The sequence below is a fragment of the Antechinus flavipes genome, chromosome 3, assembly GCF_016432865.1.
Source record: "Antechinus flavipes isolate AdamAnt ecotype Samford, QLD, Australia chromosome 3, AdamAnt_v2, whole genome shotgun sequence".
Taxonomy (NCBI): Eukaryota; Metazoa; Chordata; class Mammalia; order Dasyuromorphia; family Dasyuridae; genus Antechinus; species Antechinus flavipes.
In genome coordinates, this window is record NC_067400.1 from 399,598,201 (window position 1) to 399,624,755 (window position 26,555).

The window sequence follows — 26,555 nt, forward strand, 5'->3', positions numbered from 1 at the left end:
GTATCAGTACATATCTGTGTCATAAAAGAAATTTACTAAGTCTCCTTTCTCTATTTTTTCAAATAGTTTGCATAGTATTGGAATTAATCATTCTTTAAATGTTTGGTAGAATTCACATGTAAATCCATCTGGCTTTAGAGGTTTTTTTCCTTAGGGAGATGATTAATAGCTTGTTCTATTTCTTTTTCTAAAATGCGATTATTTAAGTAATTTATATCCTCTTCTGTTAATCTGAGCAATCTACATTTTTATAGGTATTTATCATTACACTTAGATTATGAGATTTATTAGCATATAATTGGGAAAAAATAACTCCTAATTATAGCTCTGATTTCTTCATTGGTAGAAAGTTCTCCCTTTTCATTTTTGATACTAATAATTTGATTTTTGTCTTTCCTTTTTCTAATCAAATTAACTAATGGTTTCTCTAGTTTGTTGTTTTTTTCATAAAAGTAACTCTTGGTTTTGTTTGTTAATTCAATAGTTTTCTTGCTTTCAGTTTTATTAATGTCCTCTTTTATTTTCAGAATTTCAAATTTGACATTTAATTAGGATTGTTTAATTCATTTTTCCCTAGCTCTTTTTTAGTTACAAGCCCAATTCATTGATCTCTTTCTCGATTTTATGCTAGTAAGTATCGAGAGATATAAAATTTGCCATAATAAAAGCTTCGGTAGCATTCCACAGATTTTAGTATGTTGTCTCATTAGTGTCATTGTCTTTGATAAAATTATTGATTGTGTCTATGATTTGTTGTTTCACCCACTCATTCTTTAGGATTAGATTATTTAGTTTCCAATTAATTCTTGGCCTATTTTCCCATTTTTATTGTTTGTAATTTTACTGCATCATGAACTGAAAAAAAAATGCATTTACTATTTCTGCCTTTCTGCATTTGATTTTGAGGTCTTTGTGACCTAATATATAGACAATTTTTTTATACAGCTTCCATGTACTGCCAAGAAAAAAGTATATTCCTGTCTGTTTCCATTCAATTTTCTCCAAAGATTTATGATACCTCACTTTTCTAAAATTCTATTTGCTTCCTTAAATATTTTCTTATTTATTTTGTGGTCTGATTTATGTAGTTCTGAAAGAGATCCCTTAATAGTATAGTTTGCTGTCTAAATCTTCTTTCAGGTCTATTAAATTCCCCTCTAGGAATTTGGATATTATACCACTTCATGCACATATATTTAATAATTTCATTATATATAGTACCTTTAAGTAGGATATGGTTTCCCTTCTTATCTCTTTTAATTAGATCTAATTTTGCTTTTCCTTGATCTGAGATCAGGATTGCTACCCTTACTTTTTCTTTTTACTTCGGTTGAAGCATAATAGATTCTGCTTCAGCCTTTTATTTTTACACTGAAGGCATCACTCCACTTTAAATGTGTTTCTTTTAAACAACATATTGTAGGATTTTTGGCTTTTAATCCAGTCTACTATCCACTTCTGTTTTATGGGAGGGTTCATCCCATTCACATTCACAGTTAAAATTACTAATTTTGTATTTCCTGCCATGTTGTTTTCTCTCAGTTATACTTTTCTATTCCCTTGGCCCCTTTCCCTCTTCCCCAGGATTTTGCTTCTGACTACCCTCTTTCCTTTTGCAGCCCCTTTCTAATACCTTTCCCTTTCTATTTATGTTCCCTCTTCTATTAGCCTCTGCTTTTCCTTTCCCCTTTCCCCTTCTGCTTCCCTATAGGGTGAGACAAGTTTCTCTGTGAAGCTAAATATGACTGATATTTTCTCTTTGAGCCACATCTGATGAAAGTAGGATTCACACAATGCTCATCTTCCTCTATTCTTTCCCTCAATTGTAATAGGGTTTTTTTGGGGGGCCTCTTCATGATATGTAATTTACCCCATTTTAACTTTATTTTCCTCTTTTTGCAGTAGAATCCCTTTTCCTCCTCTAATTTCTTTTTTTTAATAGCATCACAATAAAATCAAATTATGCCTACACCTTCTAAATATACTCATAACAAAGATATATATTACAAGAGTTAAACATATCACCTTCTCATAAAGGTATATAAGGTTTTTAATTTGTAAAACAAAGTTATTTTCTTTCTTTTTTACATTTTTATGCTTTTCTTGAATTCTGCATTTGAAGATCAATTTTTTTTTTATTTCGTCCTCGTTTTTCATCAGAAATAAATGAAATTCACCAGTTTGAATGTCCATCTTTTCTCCTGAAAGATAATGCTCAATTTTGCTGGATAATTGATTCTTGGCTGCAATCCAAATTCCTTTGCCTTTCGGAATATCAGATTCAATGCCCTTCAATCATTTTAAAAACGAAGCTGCTAGGTCCTGGGTAATCCTAATTGTTTCTATTTGCTATTTGAATTGTTTCCTTCTGGCTGCTTACAATATCTTTTCCTTGATTTGATAATTCTGAAATTTAGCTATGATGTTCCTTGAAGTTTTCATTTTAGGGTCTTTTTCAGGAGGTAATGAGTAAATTCTTTCAATGGATATTTTGTCCTCTGACTCTAGGACATCAGGGCAGTCCAAATTCTTCCAAGAGAGCCTTGTGAAATAGGGACCAACTCATATCATCCTTGGGGGATTCATCTGGAGATGTTTTGCCTTTAATTTTAATGTCTATCCTTCTCTTTCTTCATAAAAGCTATTTATGATCAGAGTAAGTTTTGCTTGATGCTCATTTTTTAAAGGTTGAGGTCTGCTCTTAAGGCAAAGGAGTGATAGACATTTTAGATTGCCCTGGAGCCAGTGCTGCTGACTGATTTCTGGTGCTGAGTAGGCATGCCCATGTTCCTCATTTCTCTGGGGTTCAGAGGCTCACTACTTGCTTTTTGTATTTCCTTTAGATGTCTCACAGCTAATCTGCTGCACCACTGACTTGTAACCAGGATAGAGTAGCATAAGAACTTCACAGTAGATTCCCCTGTACACAGAGACTGCAATACCCTGTCTCCCTGTACGGGTTCCCTGTGTCTGGGGTTGACCACTTCCCCCATTGCCTGATTTAAACAGACATTTTGCTGAAGCTCTTCCAAAGTATCTTCTTTTTGAAATTTGTTATACTCCAAATATTTGTGAGTTCTGTCACTCTAAAACAAGTTCAGAGGCTTGATCTAATGTTGATTTGAGGGAAATTAGGAGGAACTCAAAGATGTGGTCTACTTGCTGACATCTTGTCTCTGCCCTCTAATTTGGTATTTATTTTTTTTAAATTTCTTCTAGCTTTGTTAGCTGCATGCCCAATTCACTGATTTTCTATTTCTCTATTTTATTCATGTTGGTATTTAGATACATAAAATTTTCCCTAAGAACTGTTTTGGCTAAGTCCCATGGGTTTTAATATATTGTTATTCTCCTGGATGAAATTATGGATTGTTTTTGGGAATTTTTTTGACTCATCCTTTGGAATTAGATTATTTTATTCCCAGTTGGTTTTTTATTATACCTTTACCTGGCCTTTTAATGAATATAATTTTTATTGCCACATAGTCTAAAAAAGATCCATTTACTATAACAGCTTTTACACATTTGATTTTGAGGTTTTTATGCCTTAATGTATGGTCAGTTTTTGTGTAGGTGCTATGCACTGCTGTGAAACAAGATGTATTCCTTTCTGTTTTATTTAATTTTCTCAAGAGGTATATAGTATCTAGGTTTTTTAGGATCCTATTAACCTCCCTAATTTCTTTCTTGTTTATTTTATGGTTAGAGTTGTCTGATTCTGAGAGAGGACGTTTAAGATGTCCTAATCATGCAGTTTTGCTGTCTATTTCTTGCTATAATTGGCTTAATAACTTCTCTAGGAATTTGTATGCCCTACCACTTGGTCCATATAGATTTAATATTCTTAATTCTTCATTGTTTATGGTACCCTTTATCAAGATGTACTTTCCTTCCTTATCTCTTTTAATTGTATCTATTTTTACTTTTGCTTTATCTGTGATTAAAATTGCTATCCTGCTTTTTTTACTTCAATTAAAGCATAATAGATTCTGTTCCAGCATTTTACCTTTACTCTGTATATTCCTTTTTCTGTCAAATCTGTTTCTTGTAAACAACATCTTATAGAATTTTGTTTTTTTAATCCACTCTGCTGTTGTTTTCTCTTTCAGAGGAAAGTTTCTCCCATTTGCATTTAAAGTTATGATTATCAGCTGTATATTTGTTTCCGTTCTATTTTCTCCACTAGATATATACTTTTGTTCTCTCTTTCCATCCTGTCCTTAGTAAAGTTTTATTTTCTCTTGAACTACCCCACCCACTATCTTTTCTTCTACCATCCCTCTTCCCCTCTCTTTCTAGTGTTTTTCTTCTTTAACTTAACTTACCTATTACCTTACCTTCTACTACCCCTCTCTTACTATTTTTTAAAAAGTTTCTGCCCTCCCTTCTATCCAGCCCCTTTCATCTTTCTCCTCTTACTTTTTTATAGGGTAATATAAATTTCTATACCCAATTGAGGGATTGTTACTCCCTCTTTGAACCCAAACTGATGAGATCCAGCTTCAGACAATTTTATCCCTTTTCCTTCTTTCTCTCCTTTCTAATAGACCTTTTGTGCCTATTCATGTGATCTAATGTGTCCCATTATACCTCCCTTTTCCTTTTCTTTCAGGAGAGTCTTTCACCCCTTAATATGTTTTTTCTTCGCTATCAACACATCAGAGTTCATTCCTAGCAACATCCTCTGTCCATGTGATGCATCCTTTGGTTTGCCACAGTAACAGAGTCTCAAGAGTTACAGATAACATTTTACCATCTAGGAACTTAAACAATTTAATCTTTAATAATACATATTTCCCCCTGTTTACCTTTCTATGTTTTTCTTCAGTCCTATGTTTGAAGATTAAACTTTCTGGTTAGTTCCATTTTTTTCCAATGGAAATGATTGAAAGTCTCTTATTTCATTGAAGATCCATCACCAACAGTGAAAAATGATGCACAGTCCATCTGAGAAATTAATTCTTGGTTGTCATCCCAGGTCATTTGTCTTCTGGAATATGATCTAAACCCTCTGATCCTTTATTTTAGAAGCTTCCAGATCTTAAGTAATCCTGACTGTTATGGCTTGATATTTGAATTGTTTTTGTCTGGCAGCTTGCAGCAGTTTTTTCCTTGAATTTGTGTTTTGGAATTTTACAACAATGTTCCTTGGGATTTTCCTTGTGAGATCTCTTTCTGAAGGTGATTTATGGATTTTTTCCATGACTATTTTTTCCTCTGTTTCTATAATATCAGGGCAGTTTTCCTTGATGATCTCTTGAAGAATGCTATTTATGCTCTTTTCTTGGTCATGGCCTTCAGGTAGACCAATAATATTTAAATGGTCTCCTCTGGATCTTTCTTTCCCAGTCAGCTGTTTTTCCAATGAAGTATTTTACATTTTCTTCTGTTTCCCCATTTGTTTTGGTTTGTTTTACTGCTGCTTGATGAATAATAATCAGTAGTTTCCATTTGTGCCATTCTAGATTTTAATGTGTGATTTTCTTCATTTAGAGCTTTTATGTTTTTTCCATGTGGTTAATTCTACTTTTCAACTTCTTATTTTATTAAATGGATTTTTTTTTCTGCACTTGGCCAATTGCATTTTTAAAGAATTGTCTTCCTTTTCTTAGCTGTTGATTTCAATACCTCTTGAATTACTCTCATTTCTTTTTTTTTCTTCCATTTATCTTATTTGCCTTTTAAAATCTTTTATGTGAGCAATTCCAAGGAAACTCTTTGAGCCTGAGATCAATCCATATCTCTCTTTTAAATTTCCTCCGTGGACATTTTGTCCTCATCTGAGTTGGTGTTTTGGTCTTCCCTGTCACCATAGTAGCTTTCTCTTGTCAAGTTTCTTTTCTGTTTCTTGCTCATTTTCTTTCCTTTTCTTTGAGTGTTTCCTCATTTTTTTTTTTTTACTTTTAAAATGGAACTCTGCTTCTGAGTAAAGGAGGGCTGTCCCAAGCTTTCTATGAAGCTCTAAGTCTTGGCTTTGAGAACAGGTCTCCCTAGTGTTTGCTGGGGGTAGGGGTGGGGGATAGTTTTAGCTACTCTTTCCAGGAAACAGCCTCATTTCCCAGAATTTGCTTTCTCAACTGGAATTAGTTTGCCCCACTGCTCTGCTCCTCTATAAAGCCATGGTTGAGGGTCTCCTTTGCTTATCTGTTGTGATTAACACCCTCTCACTGGCTTTCCCAGACTCTGCCTGGCCTAGGCTAAATACCCTTTTCACCCTGTTAGACTTATCTTTCCAAATGTTTCTCTAATCTCTCTTGAGCTGGAGATTGGTTTCATTCCATCAGACTCTGTTCAAAGGCTTGTTTTCATGTAGTTTTCAAGGGAACTTAGGAGAGCTTGAGCATCTTCATGGCTTCACTCTTCCATGTTGACTCTGGAAATTTGAAGTTTAATGAAGACTAATTAACATGGCAGTATATTCAAGAAGAAAAAAAAGAAAGAATATGATTATAGACCTATACAGAAGGCTTAGTTTTGGCTAGGAAAAAATCTAATATCAGAGCCTGGAGGGAGCAAGGGGTTTTGAGAGAAGATAAAAAGAGAAATCTCACATTTAATGTTTTCAATTTTCTCAGCAAAGACAGAGACCAACTCTTTAGGCAGGATGGGAAGAGGGTAATATGTGAGAGGTTTAAAGAGAGAAGAAATATTTTGGAATCAATTTTTTTGAGAGTTGGATAGGGAATCATTTAGGGGTGGGTAAAGGAATTACTTTGATTTGATAAGAGCCCCATTGAAAGTAAAGAACATAAATTATTAATATACTCAGGTAACATGCCATCATCCAACTCTTTTCAACATCATGAACATAAGAATGTATAGGGGTTTGGTAAAGAATAAATGACAAATATAATGAATTCAAGAGATGAGGAAAGAATATAATATAACTGATTAATCTGAAGAAAGAAAAAAAATTGTCAGAGCACAGTCAAATGCCTCAGAAAATAGGGAGAAGGGGGCAGATTAGAAGTCATGGTCAGACCATGATTTCATATTATTCTACCTCTACTTATGCTTTACTTTTCCTAAGCCTATTTTTGGTCAAGGAATCACAACATCTATGGATAATGGTCAAATACAGATGTTACTAGTCCTGTGACTGGCTAAGATGAAGTGAAGAAAGTGTAGGAAAATGTATCCCAGCCATTGAATAGATGAGAAATGGTAAGTGAAACTAAGCATATTTTAGCCCAATAAAAGAAAGATATATAGGGATTGTAATAGCTGTTTTCAAGTATTTGAAGTAATGTAGAAGAAGGCTCCAGAGGGAAGAAGTTGAACTGATGGATTTTAAATTCTACAGAAGGATCAATAGGCATTTTATTCCATTAGTGGGATAGATTCTCTCATACTTCCTATTACATAATTCATCTCTGATGAATTCCAGATTAAAACATAGATGGATGGAGAATAAGAGGGAAAAAGTCTAGGGTGAAGGAAAGTTTATTCAATATGGATCAGTGATTAAAAAGTACATAGAATAAGGTACATGGGAGGGATTAAGGAAATTGGCATGAAAGAATGGAAAGATGAGGATCAGGGACTGTTTATGTGGATTAAGTGATAGGAATATGAAAAGTAATTGAAGGACTTCCGGTTAAGATGGCGGAGAGGAGGCACACAGCTGTGTAGCTCCACGTTTTCTCTCACTATCCATTTCATTACAAGCCTCTGAATTAATGCTTGACTGAAAAAAAACCCACAAATAGTTACCAAGAGAAGCCATCCTTGAGATTCACCAGGAAAGGTCTGTTTTTACTGGATGGCTGGGACGGTTTTAGATCGGGCGCAGGCTGAGGGCAGTGGCAGTGAGAGCACGGGAGCAGACTGGAGAGGGTGTGGGGAGTGATCGCAACCGTCTCTGTGGGGAGAGCTTTGCTACAGGACTGGATACTTTTGCCCTGAGGGCAGCAAGTCAGCAGCCCAGCAGAGAAGCTAAAAACACCAGGGGTGAAGAATACAACCCCAAACAGCTGGAGGCTCTCAGGACCTGGCCACCCCCACACACACAGTGACTCAGCACGCTCTGGGATCTCAGAGCACAGGCGCAGCACAGTAGGGCTAGGGCCTCACTGCTGCCCCCCGCAGTCTGTAGAGGAAGCTTGGTAACACCACCCAGCCCCTCCCCCAAAGAAAGACTCCAGTTTTTTCTTCTTTTCTTTACTAGTTTGTCTTTGATTATTGGACAGAATGAGCAAGAAACTGAAGAGGACTTTAACCCTTGACAGCTTCTATACAGATAGAGAGCAGACTCTAAATCCTGAGGAGACTAAAAACAGACACTCTCCAGGTGAATCCCCAAAGGAGGAGATCATCGGTTTCTCAGCACAGATGAATCTCATGGAGGAAATTAAAAAGGCTCTCACAAGGGAGCTAGAAGAAAAATGGGAAAAGGAGAGGGAGGCTTGGCAAAAGAGCCTGGAGAAGTCAGTTAAAGAGAGAGTGGATAAAGAAATAAAATACTTGAAAAATAGGATTGGTGAACTGGAAACAGAAAATGGTTCTCTAAAAAACAAAATTGGTGAAATGGAAAAAAATTTCACAGAACAAAAGAACTCAATGGGACAATTAGAAAAAGATTTTAAAAGAGTGAAAAAAATACTTCACTGAAAATCAGAATTGAACAATTGGAATTGAATGACTTGAGGAGACAAGAAGAATCAGTCCAAAAAAAATCAAACAATGGAAAAGAATGTGAAATACCTTCTAGGGAAGACAACAGACCTGAAAAACAGATCCAGGAGAGACAATCTGAGAATCATTGGACTCCCAGAAAAGCATGATGAAAAAAAGAGCCTGGACACTATTTTCCAGGAAATTATCAAAGAGAACTGCCTAGAAGTCATAGGAACAGAGGATAAACTAGACATTGTAAGAATTCATCGATTACCCACTGAAAGGGATCCTAAAATCAAAACACCAAGGAATATAGTGGCCAAATGCCAGAACCCTCAGACGAAGGAAAAAATATTGCAAGCGGCTAGAAAAACCCAATTCAAGTATCAAGGAGTCACAATAAGGATCACCCAGGATCTAGCAGCATCCACACTAAAAGATCGAAGGGCCTGGAATATGATATTCTGAAAGGCTAAGGAACTTGGTATGCAACCAAAAATAACTTACCCAGCTAGAATGAGGATCTTTTTCCAGGGAAGAAGATGGACATTCAACAAAGTAAGCAAATTTCATCTATTTCTGATGAAAAAGCCAGAACTTAACAAAAAATTTGATCTACAAATATAGAACTCAAGAGAAATCTAAAAAGGTAAAGATTAATCTTGGGAACTATATTTCGGCTATAAAGATGTATAAAGAATACATGTATACCTTGTTCTAGAAACTGATGTGGAAAGGACATTGTACCAGAAAAAGGGGGAAGTGGGGGTAGTATATCTCATGAAGAGGCATAGGAAACCTATTATATCTGAGAGAAAGAATGGAGGGGGATGAATATAGTGGGTATCTTACTGCCTTCAGAATTGGCTTTAAGAGAAAAATTTTAGACATATTCAATCTATGGTGAAACTTCTCCCACATCATTGAAAAGTGAGAAGGGAAAAGTGAAAAGGGAAGGAATAAGCTAAGCGGAAGGGAATACAGAAACAGAGAGGGAAAGGGGTTAAGATAGGGGGAGGAACTCTAAGGTGAGGGGAGGGATACTAAAAAGGGAGGGCTGTGAGAAGCAAGTGGTGCTCACAAACTTAATACTGGGAAGGGGGGTAAAGGGGAAAGAAGGGAGAAAATCATAAACCGGGGTTAACAAGATGGCAAGTAATACAGAATTGGTCATTCTAACCATAAATGTGAACGGGGTAAACTCCCCCATAAAGACGAAGTGGTTAGCAGAATGGATTAAAAGCCAGAATCCTACAATATGTTGTTTACAGGAAACACACCTGAAACGGGGAGATACATGCAGATTAAAGGTAAAAGGTTGGAGCAAAATCTACTATGCTTCAGGTGAAGTCAAAAAAGCAGGGGTAGCCATCCTGATCTTAGATCAAGCTAAAGCAAAAATTGATCTAATTAAAAGAGATAAGGAAGGGCACTATATCTTGCTAAAGGGTAGCATGGATAATGAAGCACTATCTATATTAAACATATATGCACCAAGTGGTGTAGCATCTAAATTCTTAAAAGAGAAATTAAGAGAGCTGCAAGAAGAAATAGACAGTAAAACTATAATAGTGGGAGATCTTAACCTTGCACTCTCAGAATTAGATAAATCAAACCACAAAATAAATAAGAAAGAAGTCAAAGAGGTAAATAGAATACTAGAAAAGCAAGATATGATAGATCTCTGGAGAAAATGTAATGGAGACAGAAAGGAATACACTTTCTTTTCAGCAGTTCATGGAACCTATACAAAAATTGACCATATATTAGGACATAAAAACCTCAAACTCAAATGCAATAAGGCAGAAATAGTAAATGCATCCTTTTCAGATCACGATGCAATGAAAATTACATTCAACAAAAAGCCAGAGGGAAGTAGACCAAAAAATAATTGGAAACTAAATAATCTCATACTAAAGAATGATTGGGTGAAACAGCAAATCATAGACATAATTAATAACTTCACCCAAGAAAACGATAATAATGAGACATCATACCAAAATGTATGGGATGCAGCCAAAGCGGTAATAAGGGGAAATTTCATATCTCTAGAGGCCTATTTGTATAAAATAGAGAAAGAGAAGGTCAATGAATTGGGCTTGCAACTAAAAATGCTAGAAAAGGAACAAATTAAAAACCCCAGTCAAACACTAAACTTGAAATTCTAAAAATAAAAGGAGAGATCAATAAAATTGAAAGTAAAAAAAAAAAACTATTGAATTAATTAATAAAAACTAAGAGTTGGTTCTATGAAAAAACCAACAAATTAGACAAACCCTTAGTAAATCTGATTAAAAAAGGAAAGAGGAAAATCAAATTGTTAGTCTTAAAAATGAAAAGGGAGAACTCGCCACTAACGAAGAGGAAATTAGAGCAATAATTAGGAGTTACTTTGCCCAACTTTATGCCAATAAATTCGACAACTTAAATGAAATAGAAAAATACCTCCAAAAATATAGCTTGCCCAAACTAACAGAGGAAGAAGTAAATATCCTAAACAGTCCCATCTCAGAAAAAGAAATAGAACAAACTATCAATCAACTCCCTAAGAAAAAATCCCCAGGACCAGATGGATTTACATGTGAATTCTACCAAACATTTAAAGGACAATTAACTCCAATGCTAAATAAACTATTTGAAAAAATAGGGATTGAAGGAGTCCTACCAAACTCCTTTTACGACACAGACATGGTACTGATACCTAAACCAGGTAGATTGAAAACAGAGAAAGAAAAGTATAGACCAATCTCCCTAATGAATATTGATGCTAAAATCTTAAATAAAATATTAGCAAAAAGATTACAGAAAATCATCCCCAGGATAATACACTATGACCAAGTAGGATTTATACAAAGAATACAGGGCTGGTTCAATATTAGGAAAACTATTAGCATAATTGACTATATCAATAACCAAATCAACAAAAACCATATGATCATCTCAATAGATGCAGAAAAAGCATTTGATAAAATCCAACATCCATTCCTAATAAAAACACTTGAGAGCATAGGAATAAATGGACTTTTCCTTAAAATAGTCAGGAGCTTGTATTTAAAACCATCAGTAAGTATCATATGCAATGGGGAAAAACTGGAACCTTTCCCAATAAGATCTGAAGTGAAGCAAGGTTGCCTACTATCACCATTATTATTTAATATCGTATTAGAAACACTAGCCTTGGCAATAAGAGTCGAGAAAGATATTAAAGGAATTAGAGTAGGCAATGAGGAAACCAAACTATCACTCTTTGCAGATGATATGATGGTATACCTAGAGAACCCCAGAGATTCTACTAAAAAGCCATCAGAAATAATTCATAATTTTAGCAAAGTAGCTGGCTACAAAATAAATCCCCATAAATCCTCAGCATTTTTATACATCACCAACAAAACCCAACAGCAAGAGATACAAAGAGAAATTCCATTCAGAATAACTGTTGATACAATAAAATATTTGGGAATCTATCTACCAAAGGAAAGTCAGGAATTATATGAGCAAAATTATAAAAAAGTCTCCACACAAATAAAGTCAGACTTAAATAATTGGAAAAATATTAAGTGCTTTTGGATCGGCCGAGCGAACATAATAAAGATGACAATACTCCCTAAACTAATCTATTTATTTAGTGCTATACCAATCAGACTTCCAAGAAAATATTTTAATGATCTAGAAAAAATAACAACAAAATTCATATGGAACAATAAAAAGTCGAGAATCTCAAGGGAATTAATGAAAAAAAAATCAAATGAAGGTGGCCTAGCTGTACCTGATCTAAAATTATATTATAAAGCAGCAGTCACCAAAACCATTTGGTATTGGCTAAGAAATAGATTAGTGGATCAGTGGAAAAGGTTAGGTTCACAAGACAGAATAGTCAACTATAGCAATCTAGTGTTTGACAAACCCAAAGACCCTAACTTCTGGGATAAGAATTCATTATTTGATAAAAACTGCTGGGATAATTGGAAATTAGTATGGCAGAAATTAGGCATGGACCCACACTTAACACCATATACCAAGATAAGATCAAAATGGGTCCATGACCTAGGCATAAAGAACGAGATTATAAATAAATTAGAGGAACATAGGATAGTTTATCTCTCAGACTTGTGGAGGAGAAAGAAATTTGTGACCAAAGATGAACTAGAGACTATTACTGATCACAAAATAGAAAATTTTGATTACATCAAATTAAAAAGCCTTTGTACAAATAAAACTAATGCAAACAAGATTAGAAGGGAAGCAACAAATTGGGAAAACATCTTCACAGTTAAAGGTTCTGATTTCCAAAATATATAGAGAACTGACTCAAATTTATAAGAAATTAAGCCATTCTCCAATTGATAAATGGTCAAAGGATATGAACAGACAATTTTCAGAGGATGAAATTGAAAATATTACCACTCATATGAAAGAGTGTTCCAAATCATTATTGATCAGAGAAATGCAAATTAAGACAACTCTGAGATACCACTACACACCTGTCAGATTGGCTAAGATGACAGGAAAAAATAATGATGAATGTTGGAGGGGATGCAGGAAAATTGGGACACTAATGAATTGTTGGTGGAGTTATGAACGAATCCAACCATTCTGGAGAGCAATCTGAAATTATGCCCAAAAAGTTATCAAATTGTGCATACCCTTTGATCCAGCAGTGTTTCTATTGGGCTTATATCCCAAAGAAATACTAAAGAAGGGAAAGGGACCTGTATGTGCCAAAATGTTTGTAGCAGCCCTGTTTGTAGTGGCTAGAAACAGAAAATGAATGGATGCCCATCAATTGGAGAATGGCTGGGTAAATTGTGGTATATGAATGTTATGGAATATTATTGTTCTGTAAGAAATGACCAGCAGGATGAATACAGAGAGGACTGGCGAGACTTACTTGAACTGGTGCTAAGTGAAATGAACAGAACCAGGAGATCATTATACACTTCGACAACGATATTATGTGAGGACATATTTTGATGGAAGTGGATTTCTTTGACAAAGAGACCTGAGTTTCAATTGATAAATGACGGACAGAAGCAGCTACACCCAAAGAAAGAACACTGGGAAATGAATGTGAACTATCTGCATTTTTGTTTTTCTTCCAGGGTTATTTATACCTTCTGAATCCAATTCTCCCTGTTCAACAAGAGAACTGTTCGGTTCTGCAAACATATATTGTATCTAGGATATACTGCAACATATCTAACATATATAGGACTGCTTTCCATCTAGGGGAGGGAGTAGAAGGAGGGAGGGGAAAATTGGAACAGAAACAAGTGCAAGGGATAATGTTGTAAAAAAAATTACCCTGGCATGGATTCTGTCAATATAAAGTAATTATTAAATAAAAATTTTAAAAAAGAAAAGAAAAGAAAAGTAATTGAAGTTAGTTGTGTTTTAATCATCAGGGTAGTGAGATTGCCAGATAAATTAGAACATGAAGCTTAGAAGTTTCAGGTTAGAGTCTTACCAACTTTCCTCTTTGGAAAATCTAATACATTTATGTTAGCAGATTATTGACTACTTTATTTTTTTTTCTGTGACTACCTTGCCTTTAATACTCTATTTGGCATCTTCCCCTGTTAAAGATTATTTGTTGTCCTTTTAAAGTCTGTGAATGGCTATGAAAACCATCTTGCTTTCATTTCCTAAAGAAATAATTTGGTTTTTTTCTATTCCTAGTGATTAGAGTTCAAGAAAATCTCACCTTTTTCAGTGCAATTTGACCAGATATAGATTTTCCCCCTAATCCTAAATGACATTTGCCTTCAAATATTTGAGAATATCATTCCTATTTCATTTCTTTTGCAATCTGAGGAACACAAAAGGAGCTCATTATCAATGCTGATCTGGAATTATGCCCAAGAGGTTGTCAAGCTGTGCGTACCCTTTGATCCAGCAGTGTTTCTATTGGGCTTATACCCCAAAGAGATACTAAAGAAGGGAAAGGGACCTGTATGTGCCAGAATGTTTGTAGCAGCCCTGTTTGTAGTGGCTAGAAACTGGAAAATGAATGGATGCCCATCAATTGGAGAATGGCTGGGTAAATTGTGGTATATGAATGTTATGGAATATTATTGTTCTGTAAGAAATGACCAGCAGGATGAATACAGAGAGGCTTGGAGAGACCTACATGGACTGATGCTAAGTGAGATGAGCAGAACCAGGAGATCATTATACACTTCGACAACGATATTGTATGAGGATGTATTCTGATGGAAGTGGATTTCTCTGACAAAGAGACTTAACTGAGTTTCATTGGAGAAATGATGGACAGAAACAGCTACACCCAAAGAAGGAATACTGGGAAATGAATGTGAACTATTTGCATTTTTGATTTTCTTCCCGAGTTATTTTTACCTTCTGAATCCAATTCTCCCTGTGCAGTGGGAGAACTGTTTGGTTCTGCAAATATGTATTGTATCTAGGATATACTGCAACATATTTAACATATATAGGACTGCTTGCCATCTTGGGGGGGAGGGAGGAAGGAGGGAGGGGAAAAAATGAAACATAAGTGATTGCAAGGGATAATGTTGTGTAAAAATTATCCTGGCATGGATTCTGTCAATACAAAGTTATTATTAAATAAAATTAAATTAAAAAATATATATATATTATATTAATAAATGCTGGCAGGTTTAGAGATTTCATAATAATTTTATTTCCTTCAAAATTGTGGAATGGGCTAGATGATCTTTCACTTATTCATTTAACAAATATTGATCATGCATATGCTATATGCATTACAGTGAAGAAAATTCATTTCATAGTCCACGTTACTCTGTTTAATTCTGTATGTAATTTGGGGCTGGTGAGATAAACAGCTTTGGTGGGGGGGAATGGAAATACTGTGTTTTAAAATAAAAGTAGTATTTATATGTCAAAATTTTTGTTAGAAGCATTTTTTAAAATTTCCTTAAATAAAAGCCTTTTTTTGAAAACTGGAACCATTTTAAAAAACTATAATTCATTATAGAACCTAGAGCTAGAACTTTGTATATAGTTTAATAGAGTCGTACAGAATTTGCTGATTTCCATATTTGTTAGATGTTTAAAGGTACTTTGGGTTTCATTGCAATATTATAAAATAAGATTTCACTCTCTATTACTCCCTATTACTTGCAATATTTTTTCACAGATACACAAAGCTAGAAAGGTTTTCATGTCATTTAGTTCATTTTATACCTGAGAAATGTAATACACTAGAGTGATGTCTCTTTTTTCAACAGCATAATGAATGTATTGGTGTTATAAAGACTAAGCTTAAAGTGATTTTGGGATGGAGAAATCTACTTTTTACCATGACAGCCAATATTCTCTTGGAGAAATCTTATTATTGTTAATAAGTTTTTCCTAATATCAAAATGGATTCTGGTTCTCTCTCTGTCTCCCTCCCTCTCTCTCTCTCCCTCCCTCTCTCTCTCTTTTTTTCTTCCTCTCTTTCTCTTTCTCTCTCTCCCTCCTTCCCTCTCTCTATCTCTCTTCTCTCTCTCTGTAACATCATTAAATAATATATTTTTGCATGAGAAAGAATATTAGAGGTCAGCCATCTGCCTATCCCTAATTTTATATGTAAAGAGACTGAAATTGAAAGAGGACAAGTGACTCATGGAAAGTAATCTGGCTAAAAAATGGCATATCTAGAAATTGAAACCAAATTTTCTGATGTCAGATTTAGAATTCATCAATTCTACTTCTAGCCTCTCCAGTCATATTCTTCCATGTAACTTCAGTAATTGAAAATGGCTACTGCATTTCCTATAAATCTTTTTTTTTCCTCAGCTAAAACAGGTTAGTTTCATCAGTCATTTCTCATGTGTTATATTCTTTAGTTTTCTAACTACCCCAGCACCTTTCTTTGTCTCTGGGTACATTCCAATTTGTTCATTCTTACTTTCCTTTTTTTGGCTGGAGCAAAAACACATGACCTGGAATTACTTTGGTCTCTTTTTGTTGGAATCCTTACTAACTGCTAAGTAATTAGAGTTGATCTAATCTTACAAGAAGATGTTTTGGGCAGAACCTGAAACAAGGTACTAAGTAGAACTACCCATAATCCCTCTCTCTGGAAGGAGCATAAATAGGCCAACGGGCCAGTCGGAGAGTGCTTGAGAGAGGAAGACGCTACAAGTCGAGATTTCACCGGAATGACATGAAGACTGGAGCTGGCTGGAGGCTGAAGAAAGCAGAGGCAGAGGCTGAAGGACCAGACCTTTGGATTTAAAGACATTTGGAGAGAGCTCTTGGAACCAAGCAGAGAGATAGGCCTCTAAGCTAACCGGGCTATATTGAGATAATAAAAGATCTGAACTTTTATCACCTGGCTGTGTTTTGAGAAGAAAAAGTTCACAACATTTTGGCGCCCTGAACGTGGGACAAACAGACCCCTCAGTGGATTTCAGTGGAAAAGCTCCGATCCTGATTCAAGTGGAAAAGCCCCGATCCTGATTCAAGTGGAAAAGCTTCTGATCCTGATCCAGTGGAAAAGACTTCAACCCAGAAATTAGGGTGAGTGCAACAAAGAAATTTTGTTAGAAGAGTTAAAGTAGAATTTCATCTAAGATGGGACAGATATTTAGAAAACAGCCTGTTTCTGTTCAAGGAAAATGTTTAGAGAGCATTGTCAAAGTTATAGAAAGCCAAGGTTTAATTATAAGTTTACAGCAAATCACTGAACTTTTACAAACTGTAAAGGACATATGTCCTTGTTTCTCTCTTGATAAGGAATTAGATCTAAATGAATGGAAATTGGTTGGAGAGGATCTTTGTCAATTCTATGATAAAAATGGGCCTAACTCAATAATTAATACATATAATGTAATACAATTGGCTATAAGAAGTTATTTAAGTGATAGAATGATGAAAAGGAAAGTACAGGAGGAAGTGCCAACTTTACTAGGTGAAAAGGAGGACGAATCAGATGAGAATGGAGTTAATTACAATTCTGAGTATGATACTTCACAGAAGGAGGAATTAGGTGATTCCACATCTCATGACCCTCCCCCCGCAATTAACCCTTCATGGGTAGAACAAGGGGGAGGGAGAGAGACAGAAACACAGTCAGCTTCTCCTGTAAAGCAGAGTTTGACAAGATTAGAAAAAGCATTAATTAAAGCAAAAAATGAAGGAGAAGATATATCTGATTTTATAAATGCATATCCTGTGATTGAAGAGCTCAACTCCTCAGGTCAAAAAAGGAGAAGATACACTCCTTTTAATTTGGAAGAAATTAAAGATTTGAAAAAGGGTTGCACTCTTTATGGGGCTACATCATCTTATGTGAAGATGTTACTAGATAATTTGTCTTATGAAATCCTAACCCCGAATGACTGGAAATCCATAACAAAAACTTGTCTAGAACCGGGACAAAATTTATTGTGGCTTTCAGAGTTTCATGAATTATGTAGGATTCAAGCCCAACGCAATAGGCAAACAGGAGCTATTGTACAAGTTGCTTTTGACCAACTAACTGGAGAAGGTCAGTATGCAGAGAGTTCAGAACAGATTTATTATCCCATAACAGTGTATGAGCAAATTTCTAAGGCTGCAATAAAAGCTTGGAATTCTCTCCCTGGACAGAAAGATGGAAATAATGCTTTCACAAAAATAGAACAAGGTCCCAATGAACCTTTTGCAGATTTTGTGGGACGTTTACAAACAGCTGTAATAAGAACCATTGGAGACAATGCAGCAACAGAAATAATGACTAAACATTTGGCTAAGGAAAATGCCAATGAGGTTTGCAAAAGAATTATATGGGGGCTAGACAAAGATGCTCCTTTAGAAGAAATCATAAGACGCTGTGCCACAGTGGGCACAAATGCTTATTATGCCCAGACTATGATGAACATGGAAAGACAAGGTCCTTCTTGGCAGAGAAATTCTAGAGAAACTCGTAGATGTTTTCAGTGCGGAAAAATTGGACATTTGAGAGCTCATTGTAGATATGGAGATAGAGTGAGAAGACAGGGTGAGAGAAAACCCAAAACCCCATGTCCAAAATGTAACTGAGGCTTTCACTGGGCCTCTAAATGTATATTGACCCAGAGGAATGAGAGGCAGGGCCCAGCTCTAAAGTATCAATCAAAGGACAGGTGGGGCATGATAGCAGCTGAGATTACACCCAGAGAGACTTTAGAAATTCAGAACTCTGATGTCATCAACCAACAGAAAAGCAATCAGGATTACAGTTGGGAAGAATACAGGCCTTTTAAGACAACAAGACAATATCCAATGCAAACAGCTCCAATGTAATTACCAGATGATGAGGAGAAATCCCAAAAGTGGTAAATAGAAGAGAATTACATAGGTTAACTGCTTGGGGAAGAGGATCTGCTTATATTTCCACAGGTGGAAAAGGAATCAGATGGCTAACAATGAGACTGTCAAAAGAACTTTAAAATCTTCAGCTTTCAGTTCCTGAAAAACCAGCAAGAATCACTGGATTCCCTGAGATGAAAAATTGTTGATGAGACTTTTGCAGTACTTCAGAGCTTACAGGAATTATTAGATTCCTGGCGCATGAACTAATGGACAATGGATTCCTTATGGACTATTTCTAGGACTTATGGACATTTGTAAATTTTCAGGTCGATTTATGTTGTTACATTACTACTAGCCTGTGTTATATTACTATGTGCTTATGTATTTTAAGCAATTGCAAGAATCATTGGATTTCTTGAGATGAAAGATTGCTGATGAGACTTTTGCAGTAGTTAAATTTTCATGTTGATTCATGTTATTTGTTACATTACCACTAGCCTGTGTTATATTGCTATGTGTTCATGTAAATTATGTATAATGCCTCCCATATTGATGGATTTATGTATACCATGTATATCTGTTACAAAGTTCTGGCCCATATTGATGGATTTATGTGTACCCCCTCAGAAACCCCCTATGTTTTAAAACAAAAGAAAGGGGGAGATGTTGGAATCCTTACTAACTGCTAAGTAATTAGAGTTGATCTAATCTTACAAGAAGATGTTTTGGGCAGAACCTGAAACAAGGTACTAAGTAGAACTACCCATAATCCCTCTCTCTGGAAGGAGCATAAATAGGCCAACGGGCCAGTCGGAGAGTGCTTGAGAGAGGAAGACGCTACAAGTCGAGATTTCACCGGAATGACATGAAGACTGGAGCTGGCTGGAGGCTGAAGAAAGCAGAGGCAGAGGCTGAAGGACCAGACCTTTGGATTTAAAGACATTTGGAGAGAGCTCTTGGAACCAAGCAGAGAGATAGGCCTCTAAGCTAACCGGGCTATATTGGGATAATAAAAGATCTGAACTTTTATCACCTGGCTGCTTTTTGAGAAGAAAAAGCTCACAACATCTTTTGTTGCTTCAAATTTAATAATATACAAAAAACAATTTACAAACTTTAGAGCACTATATAAATGCAGGCTCTTATTCTTCATTAGATTCAATTCCTCCTTCTAATTCAAGGATAATCATAATAATTTGTATCTGTACAGTGCTCTGAGATTTGCAAAAGGTGTGTGTGTGTGTGTGTGTGTGTGTGTGTGTGTGTGTGTGTGTAAAATCTCATTTGGTCTTCATCCACTGAGTTAGATGTCATTATTAATCTCATTTGACAAATGAGCATACTGAGGATCAAAAAAGTTAAGTGACTTATTCAGAGTTATTCAGCTAACATTTCACATAAGATATAAATCAGTGACTCCTTAGCTTCGCTTTCTACTAAGTCAGAAAAAGTCATGATTACAACTCACCATAGTAGCTATTAAGTATCATCTAGCTACTGGGATAAGGATCGCAAAAACTAATGATGAAATTGGACAGCAGATTGGAGGAAAAAAATGGTATACTAAAATAAAGTACAAATTGACAAGTGACAGTTATAAAAGATCACATCTTGAACAAATTAGAGAAATATGAGGGAAAGTATCTATTTGATCTATTGATAAAAGTTCTTAACCAAAAAAGGAATAGAATGTCATAGAAAATAAAATAGATAATTTTGATTATATAAAATTAAAATATTTACATAAAAAATCCAATAAAGCTAAGATGTAATTAACATGGAAGAAAACTTTGCAGCAACTTTCTCTGAGAAAAACATCAGTTCCAAAATATATTATGTACTAATTCCAATTTCTAAGAATGAGACACACCCACACCCACACCCACACACAAGAATATGTAAAAAAGTAATTATTTTCTCTTTTTTCATATATTTTAATTTTTAATATTCTTTAAATTGACCTTCAAATTTCCTCCTTTCTTTCCATTCCTCCCCTACCTACTGAAAAAGCAAGGATTAAATCAGTTATGCATGTGAAATCATGCAAAACAATCCATATTAGATATTGTTAAAAAAAAAAAAAAAAAAAACAAAAAGGAAAAAAATGGAGAGAGAAAACAATACTTCAATTTGCACCCATAGCTCATCAGTTCTTTCTCTAGTGGTGGATAGCATTTTTCATCATGAGTCCTTTGGGATTTTCTTTGATCATTTTATTTATCAGAGTAGTTAATTCTTTTACAGCTGATTTTTGTTGCAATATCATCATTATTATGTACGATAATCTTCTGGTTCTGCTCACTTCACTTCAGTTCACATAAGTCTTCCAGTGGTATTTTTTTTCCTTTTCTTTTCTGAAACTATTCCCCTTGTCATTCCCTATAGCACACCACTACTCCATTATAATCATATGCCTCAAGTTGTTCAACCATTCCCCAGCTGACTGATAGGAATTCTTTCAGTATCCTCATATTCTTCCATGTAACTTCAGTAATTGAAAATGGCTACTGCATTTCCTATAAATCTTTTTTTTTTTCCTCAGCTAAAACAGGTTAGTTTCATCAGTCATTTCTCATGTGTTATATTCTTTAGTTTTCTAACTACCCCAGCACCTTTCTTTGTCTCTGGGTACATTCCAATTTGTTCATTCTTACTTTCCTTTTTTTGGCTGGAGCAAAAACACATGACCTGGAATTACTTTGGTCTCTTTTGTTGCTTCAAATTTAATAATATACAAAAAACAATTTACAAACTTTAGAGCACTATATAAATGCAGGCTCTTATTCTTCATTAGATTCAATTCCTCCTTCTAATTCAAGGATAATCATAATAATTTGTATCTGTACAGTGCTCTGAGATTTGCAAAAGGTGTGTGTGTGTGTGTGTGTGTGTGTGTGTGTAAAATCTCATTTGGTCTTCATCCACTGAGTTAGATGTCATTATTAATCTCATTTGACAAATGAGCATACTGAGGATCAAAAAAGTTAAGTGACTTATTCAGAGTTATTCAGCTAACATTTCACATAAGATATAAATCAGTGACTCCTTAACTTCACTTTCTACTAAGTCAGAAAAAGTCATGATTACAACTCACCATAGTAGCTATTAAGTATCATCTAGCTACTGGGATAAGGATCGCAAAAACTAATGATGAAATTGGACAGCAGTTTGGAGGAAAAAAATGGTATACTAAAATAAAGTACAAATTGACAAGTGACAGTTATAAAAGATCACATCTTGAACAAATTAGAGAAATATGAGGGAAAGTATCTATTTGATCTATTGATAAAAGTTCTTAACCAAAAAAGGAATAGAATGTCATAGAAAATAAAATAGATAATTTTGATTATATAAAATTAAAATATTTACATAAAAAATCCAATAAAGCTAAGATGTAATTAACATGGAAGAAAACTTTGCAGCAACTTTCTCTGAGAAAAACATCAGTTCCAAAATATATTATGTACTAATTCCAATTTCTAAGAATGAGACACACCCACACCCACACCCACACACAAGAATATGTAAAAAAGTAATTATTTTCTCTTTTTTCATATATTTTAATTTTTAATATTCTTTAAATTGACCTTCAGATTTCCTCCTTTCTTTCCATTCCTCCCCTACCTACTGAAAAAGCAAGGATTAAATCAGTTATGCATGTGAAATCATGCAAAACAATCCATATTAGATATTGTTAAAAAAAAAAAAAAAACAAAAAGGAAAAACTGGAGAGAGAAAACAATACTTCAATTTGCACCCATAGCTCATCAGTTCTTTCTCTAGTGGTGGATAGCATTTTTCATCATAAGTCCTTTGGGATTTTCTTTGATCATTTTATTTATCAGAGTAGTTAATTCTTTTACAGCTGATTTTTGTTGCAATATCATCATTATTATGTACGATAATCTTCTGGTTCTGCTCACTTCACTTCAGTTCACATAAGTCTTCCAGTGGTATTTTTTTTCCTTTTCTTTTCTGAAACTATTCCCCTTGTCATTCCCTATAGCACACCACTACTCCATTATAATCATATGCCTCAAGTTGTTCAACCATTCCCCAGCTGACTGATAGGAATTCTTTCAGTATCCAATTCTTTGTACCTACAAATAGATATGCTATAAATATTTTTGTATATAATGGTCCTTTTCCTTTAAAAATGTTTTTGTGGTATATATTTACTAGTTGTATTGCTAAATTAAAGAGAATAGACTGAATACACACATAAAAATACACACACACACACTCTTCCATTTTGAACCTACTCTGATGATAGTATTAAGTATTGCCCACAACCCCTTCATTTTGCCTTCTACTATCAAAGCTCTTCCTTGCACATTTCTTTTAGTGAAATGATTTACTCCATTCTACCTCTTACTTCCCCCCTTTTCCAGAGTTTGCCCCTTTCTTATTCTCATCTTTTTTTTTTAAGATCATTCCAACATAAGTGACACACAATTGTGTCTTTTGTCTATGTAGATTGCTTCTAATTACACCGATAATAATAAAGTTTTTAGTAATTACATATATCATGTTCTCATATAGGAATGAAAACAATTTGTTGATTTTCTTATGATTTTTTTTTTACCTTTTTATGCTTTTCTTGAAGCTTCTATTTGTAAATCAAATTTTCTATTCAGCACTGCTCTTTTCATCAGGAATTCTCTATTTCATTAATTTCCATTGTTCCCCAGAAAAAATTATATGCAGTTTCTCTGAAGGTTATCTTTTATGATTTGACTTGCAGAATATTATATCCAACTCCTTTAACACAGAAACTACTAAATTTTGTGTGTTCCTGACTATAGTTCCCCAATAAATGATTTTTTTTCTTTCTGCCTGCTTGCAATATTTTTTCCTTAGTTTGGGAACTCTGAGAGCTTTCATTTTAGTATTCCTTTTATTTTAGAATTTCTTTCAGTGTGTTATCAGTGAATTCTTTCAATTTTTACTTTACCCTTGACATCTAAGAAATTGAAGCAATCTTCTTTTGAAATGTTATGGTTAGGCTCTTTTTTAATCATGATTTTCCAATAATCTAATAATTCTTAAATTTTCTCTCCTTGATCTATTTTCTAGGTCAGCTTTTTTTTTTCAAATGAGATATTTCACTTTTTTTTCATTCTTTAGACTTTGTTTATTTTTTTTAATGTATCATACAATCATTAGTTTCCCTTAATCAAATTCTAATTTTTAAGGAATGATTTTCTTTAGTGAATCATTGTACTTATTTTTCCCTCTGACCAATTCTGCTTTTAAAGAATTCTTTTTTTCAGTGAATTTTTGTTATTCTTTCACCATCAGATCAATTTTGTTTTTTAAGTTATTATTTTCTCCAGTATTTTTTGTGCCTCTTTTACCAAGTCATTAAATCTCTTTTCATAATTTTCTTGCATCACTCTCATTTCTCTTTCCATTTTTCCTCTATCCCTTTTATCTCTTTCTTTAAATCTCCAAAAAATTCTTGCTCATTTTCCATCCTATTTGTTCATTTTGAATTTTATATTAAAGCTAATCTAAAGTGCTTCTTGGAGCTGAGACTCATAAATGCTTATGGTCAATAGGGTACCAGCTGCATCTATTACCAACAATGTCCCCTATTACTTTTTTTTTCTGACTTGCTATCCAATCCCCCCATAAGCTTTTAAAGTTGCTTTTACTGCAGTCTTAGTTACCTCTGAGGCTCCTACTATATGTACTTGGGGCCAGCTCACACCGTGGTTTAATAGATCTCTCTTACTGACCTTTTAGGTTGTCTTGTATTGGAAAAAAAAAAAAAAAAAAAACTTCACCCTCCTTTTCTTGGCCCTGCCAGTCTAAAATTCTATTTGAGACATTATTTTAAATTTTTTTCAGAGGCAAATGTTGGGAAAATTTTAGGGGGTTACTGCCTCTAATTTGACAAGTTGGGTCTAATCCTGGCATTCTTTTCAAGTGAAGAAACAATAGCTATCTTTAACCATTTGAGGGGGAAAAAGGAAAAAAAACTTTCAAATCAGTACAAATTAAGGAAATTTAAATTAAAGCAATTCCAAAATGCTACCTTATTTTCATAAGATTGGTAAAGATGTTTAAAAATAAGATGACAAATTTGAGGAGGGTTATGGGGAAAAAAAGCATATTAACATATTATTACTGAACCTATAAATTGCTATAATCATTCTAGAAAGCAATTTGATTTAATATAATATACTAAACAGTGCATCTTCTTTCATTCAGCTATACCACACATAGGCCTATATCCAAAAAGAGAAAAGAAGTATGAAAAAGTTCTATTATATAAAAATATTTATGCTCCCCTATATTCTTCACCTGCATACCTCCTCCATGTTATACATGTTACTAACCTTAAGTGAGAGTCTAATTTTCCCCTACTTAAACATGTTTCTTTTATTTCTGAATTTTATTTTTCAATGAAATGAAAGCAAATGGTGCCCTATTTTGCAGCTTAAATCTGCACTTCATTGGAGCATTGAGATGACAGCTTGTCACCTGGCATCACCTTCACAAGGAAATTGGTCTAAATAAGACAACTCAAGAAGCCACATGAAAAAACTGCTGAAAAGGGACTAGTCAGAGTTCTAAGTAATTTCATTTGGGAGTATGCTGGATGTCACCCAACTTTTAGAAAACAGAATTAGCAAAAACAGAAATATATGTAAAGCAAATGAAAAGTGAATGAGAAAATGGATGTCTGAAGGTTGGAAAACCTCAAAAGAATTCTTTGAAAATGAGAGCCCACTTTAAAATTAAAAAAAAAAAAAAAACAACTTGAAGATTAGAGGAAGAAGAGAAGGAAATAGCAAAATTAGATTAAATAGAAAGAAGAGATTGTATAAAATATAACAGGAACAATAGGAAAGGTTTGAAGTGAGAAAAAATATTTTCTCTGCTTTCATGAGAGCTGAAAAATGTTAAGTGTTTTTGTATTGACCCATAGTGAATAATTAATCCATGAAATAGCAAAAAAGACACAAAAGATTTAACTGAATTTAAGTGAACACCATTCCTCAAGATTCAGTATTATGAGTTGTCAGAGGTATTATTACCAAAGGGTTAATAGACAAAAATTGTAGGGAACTTGTTTCTAGTTTAATTTTGCCAATAATCTTTATTACCTTAGGGGGAAAAAAGACAAAAGACAAAACAATCTTCATTCCTCTGAACCTCAGTTTCTTAAATGTAAAATGAGAAGTCAGACTCCTTCATTACTAGAAGTGACATATAATTATTATCAATATAGCTAAATATGTGTTTACATTGTTTTTGTGTATATGTAATAGAAAACATTAATGTTTTGCTAAAATTAGGCATGTAAGTGTATTTAAAGTTTGAATCATATTGTCTGTATATGACTTGTTTATATTGTATATAAGGCACATACTGTGAAACTATGGTTTTATTAAAAACTTTTATTTATAATGTATATATATAAAATATGTTTTAGAAATCATCAGCAAGATGAAGAAAAGGCACATGCTTGTGGCTACCGTCTTCTTACTGCTTAGCCATGCCACTTTACCTCTGGATGCTAACTCTGAAGATGAGGAAGAACAAGGGGATATTTTAGGTAAAATTTTAAGTTATTTAATATTTTTCTGATCAAATTCTTAGCAAATATTTATTTTTATTTAGTGAATTTCAATTCCACTGTATTAGCAATTATATTCTGGCTCAATTTA

At 34.2% G+C, this 26,555-nt stretch overlaps 1 protein-coding gene across 1 annotated transcript in view; it reads left to right on the forward strand.

Annotated features, from left to right (window-relative positions):
• TFPI (tissue factor pathway inhibitor) overlaps positions 1–26,555 on the forward strand; it is a 106,743-nt gene that overhangs the window by 42,910 nt on the left and 37,278 nt on the right. The window contains exon 2 of the mRNA XM_051986059.1: positions 26,321–26,443. Coding sequence (XP_051842019.1) covers positions 26,335–26,443 — 109 coding nt within the window. The 5' untranslated portion in view covers positions 26,321–26,334. The remainder of the gene's footprint in view (positions 1–26,320; positions 26,444–26,555) is intronic.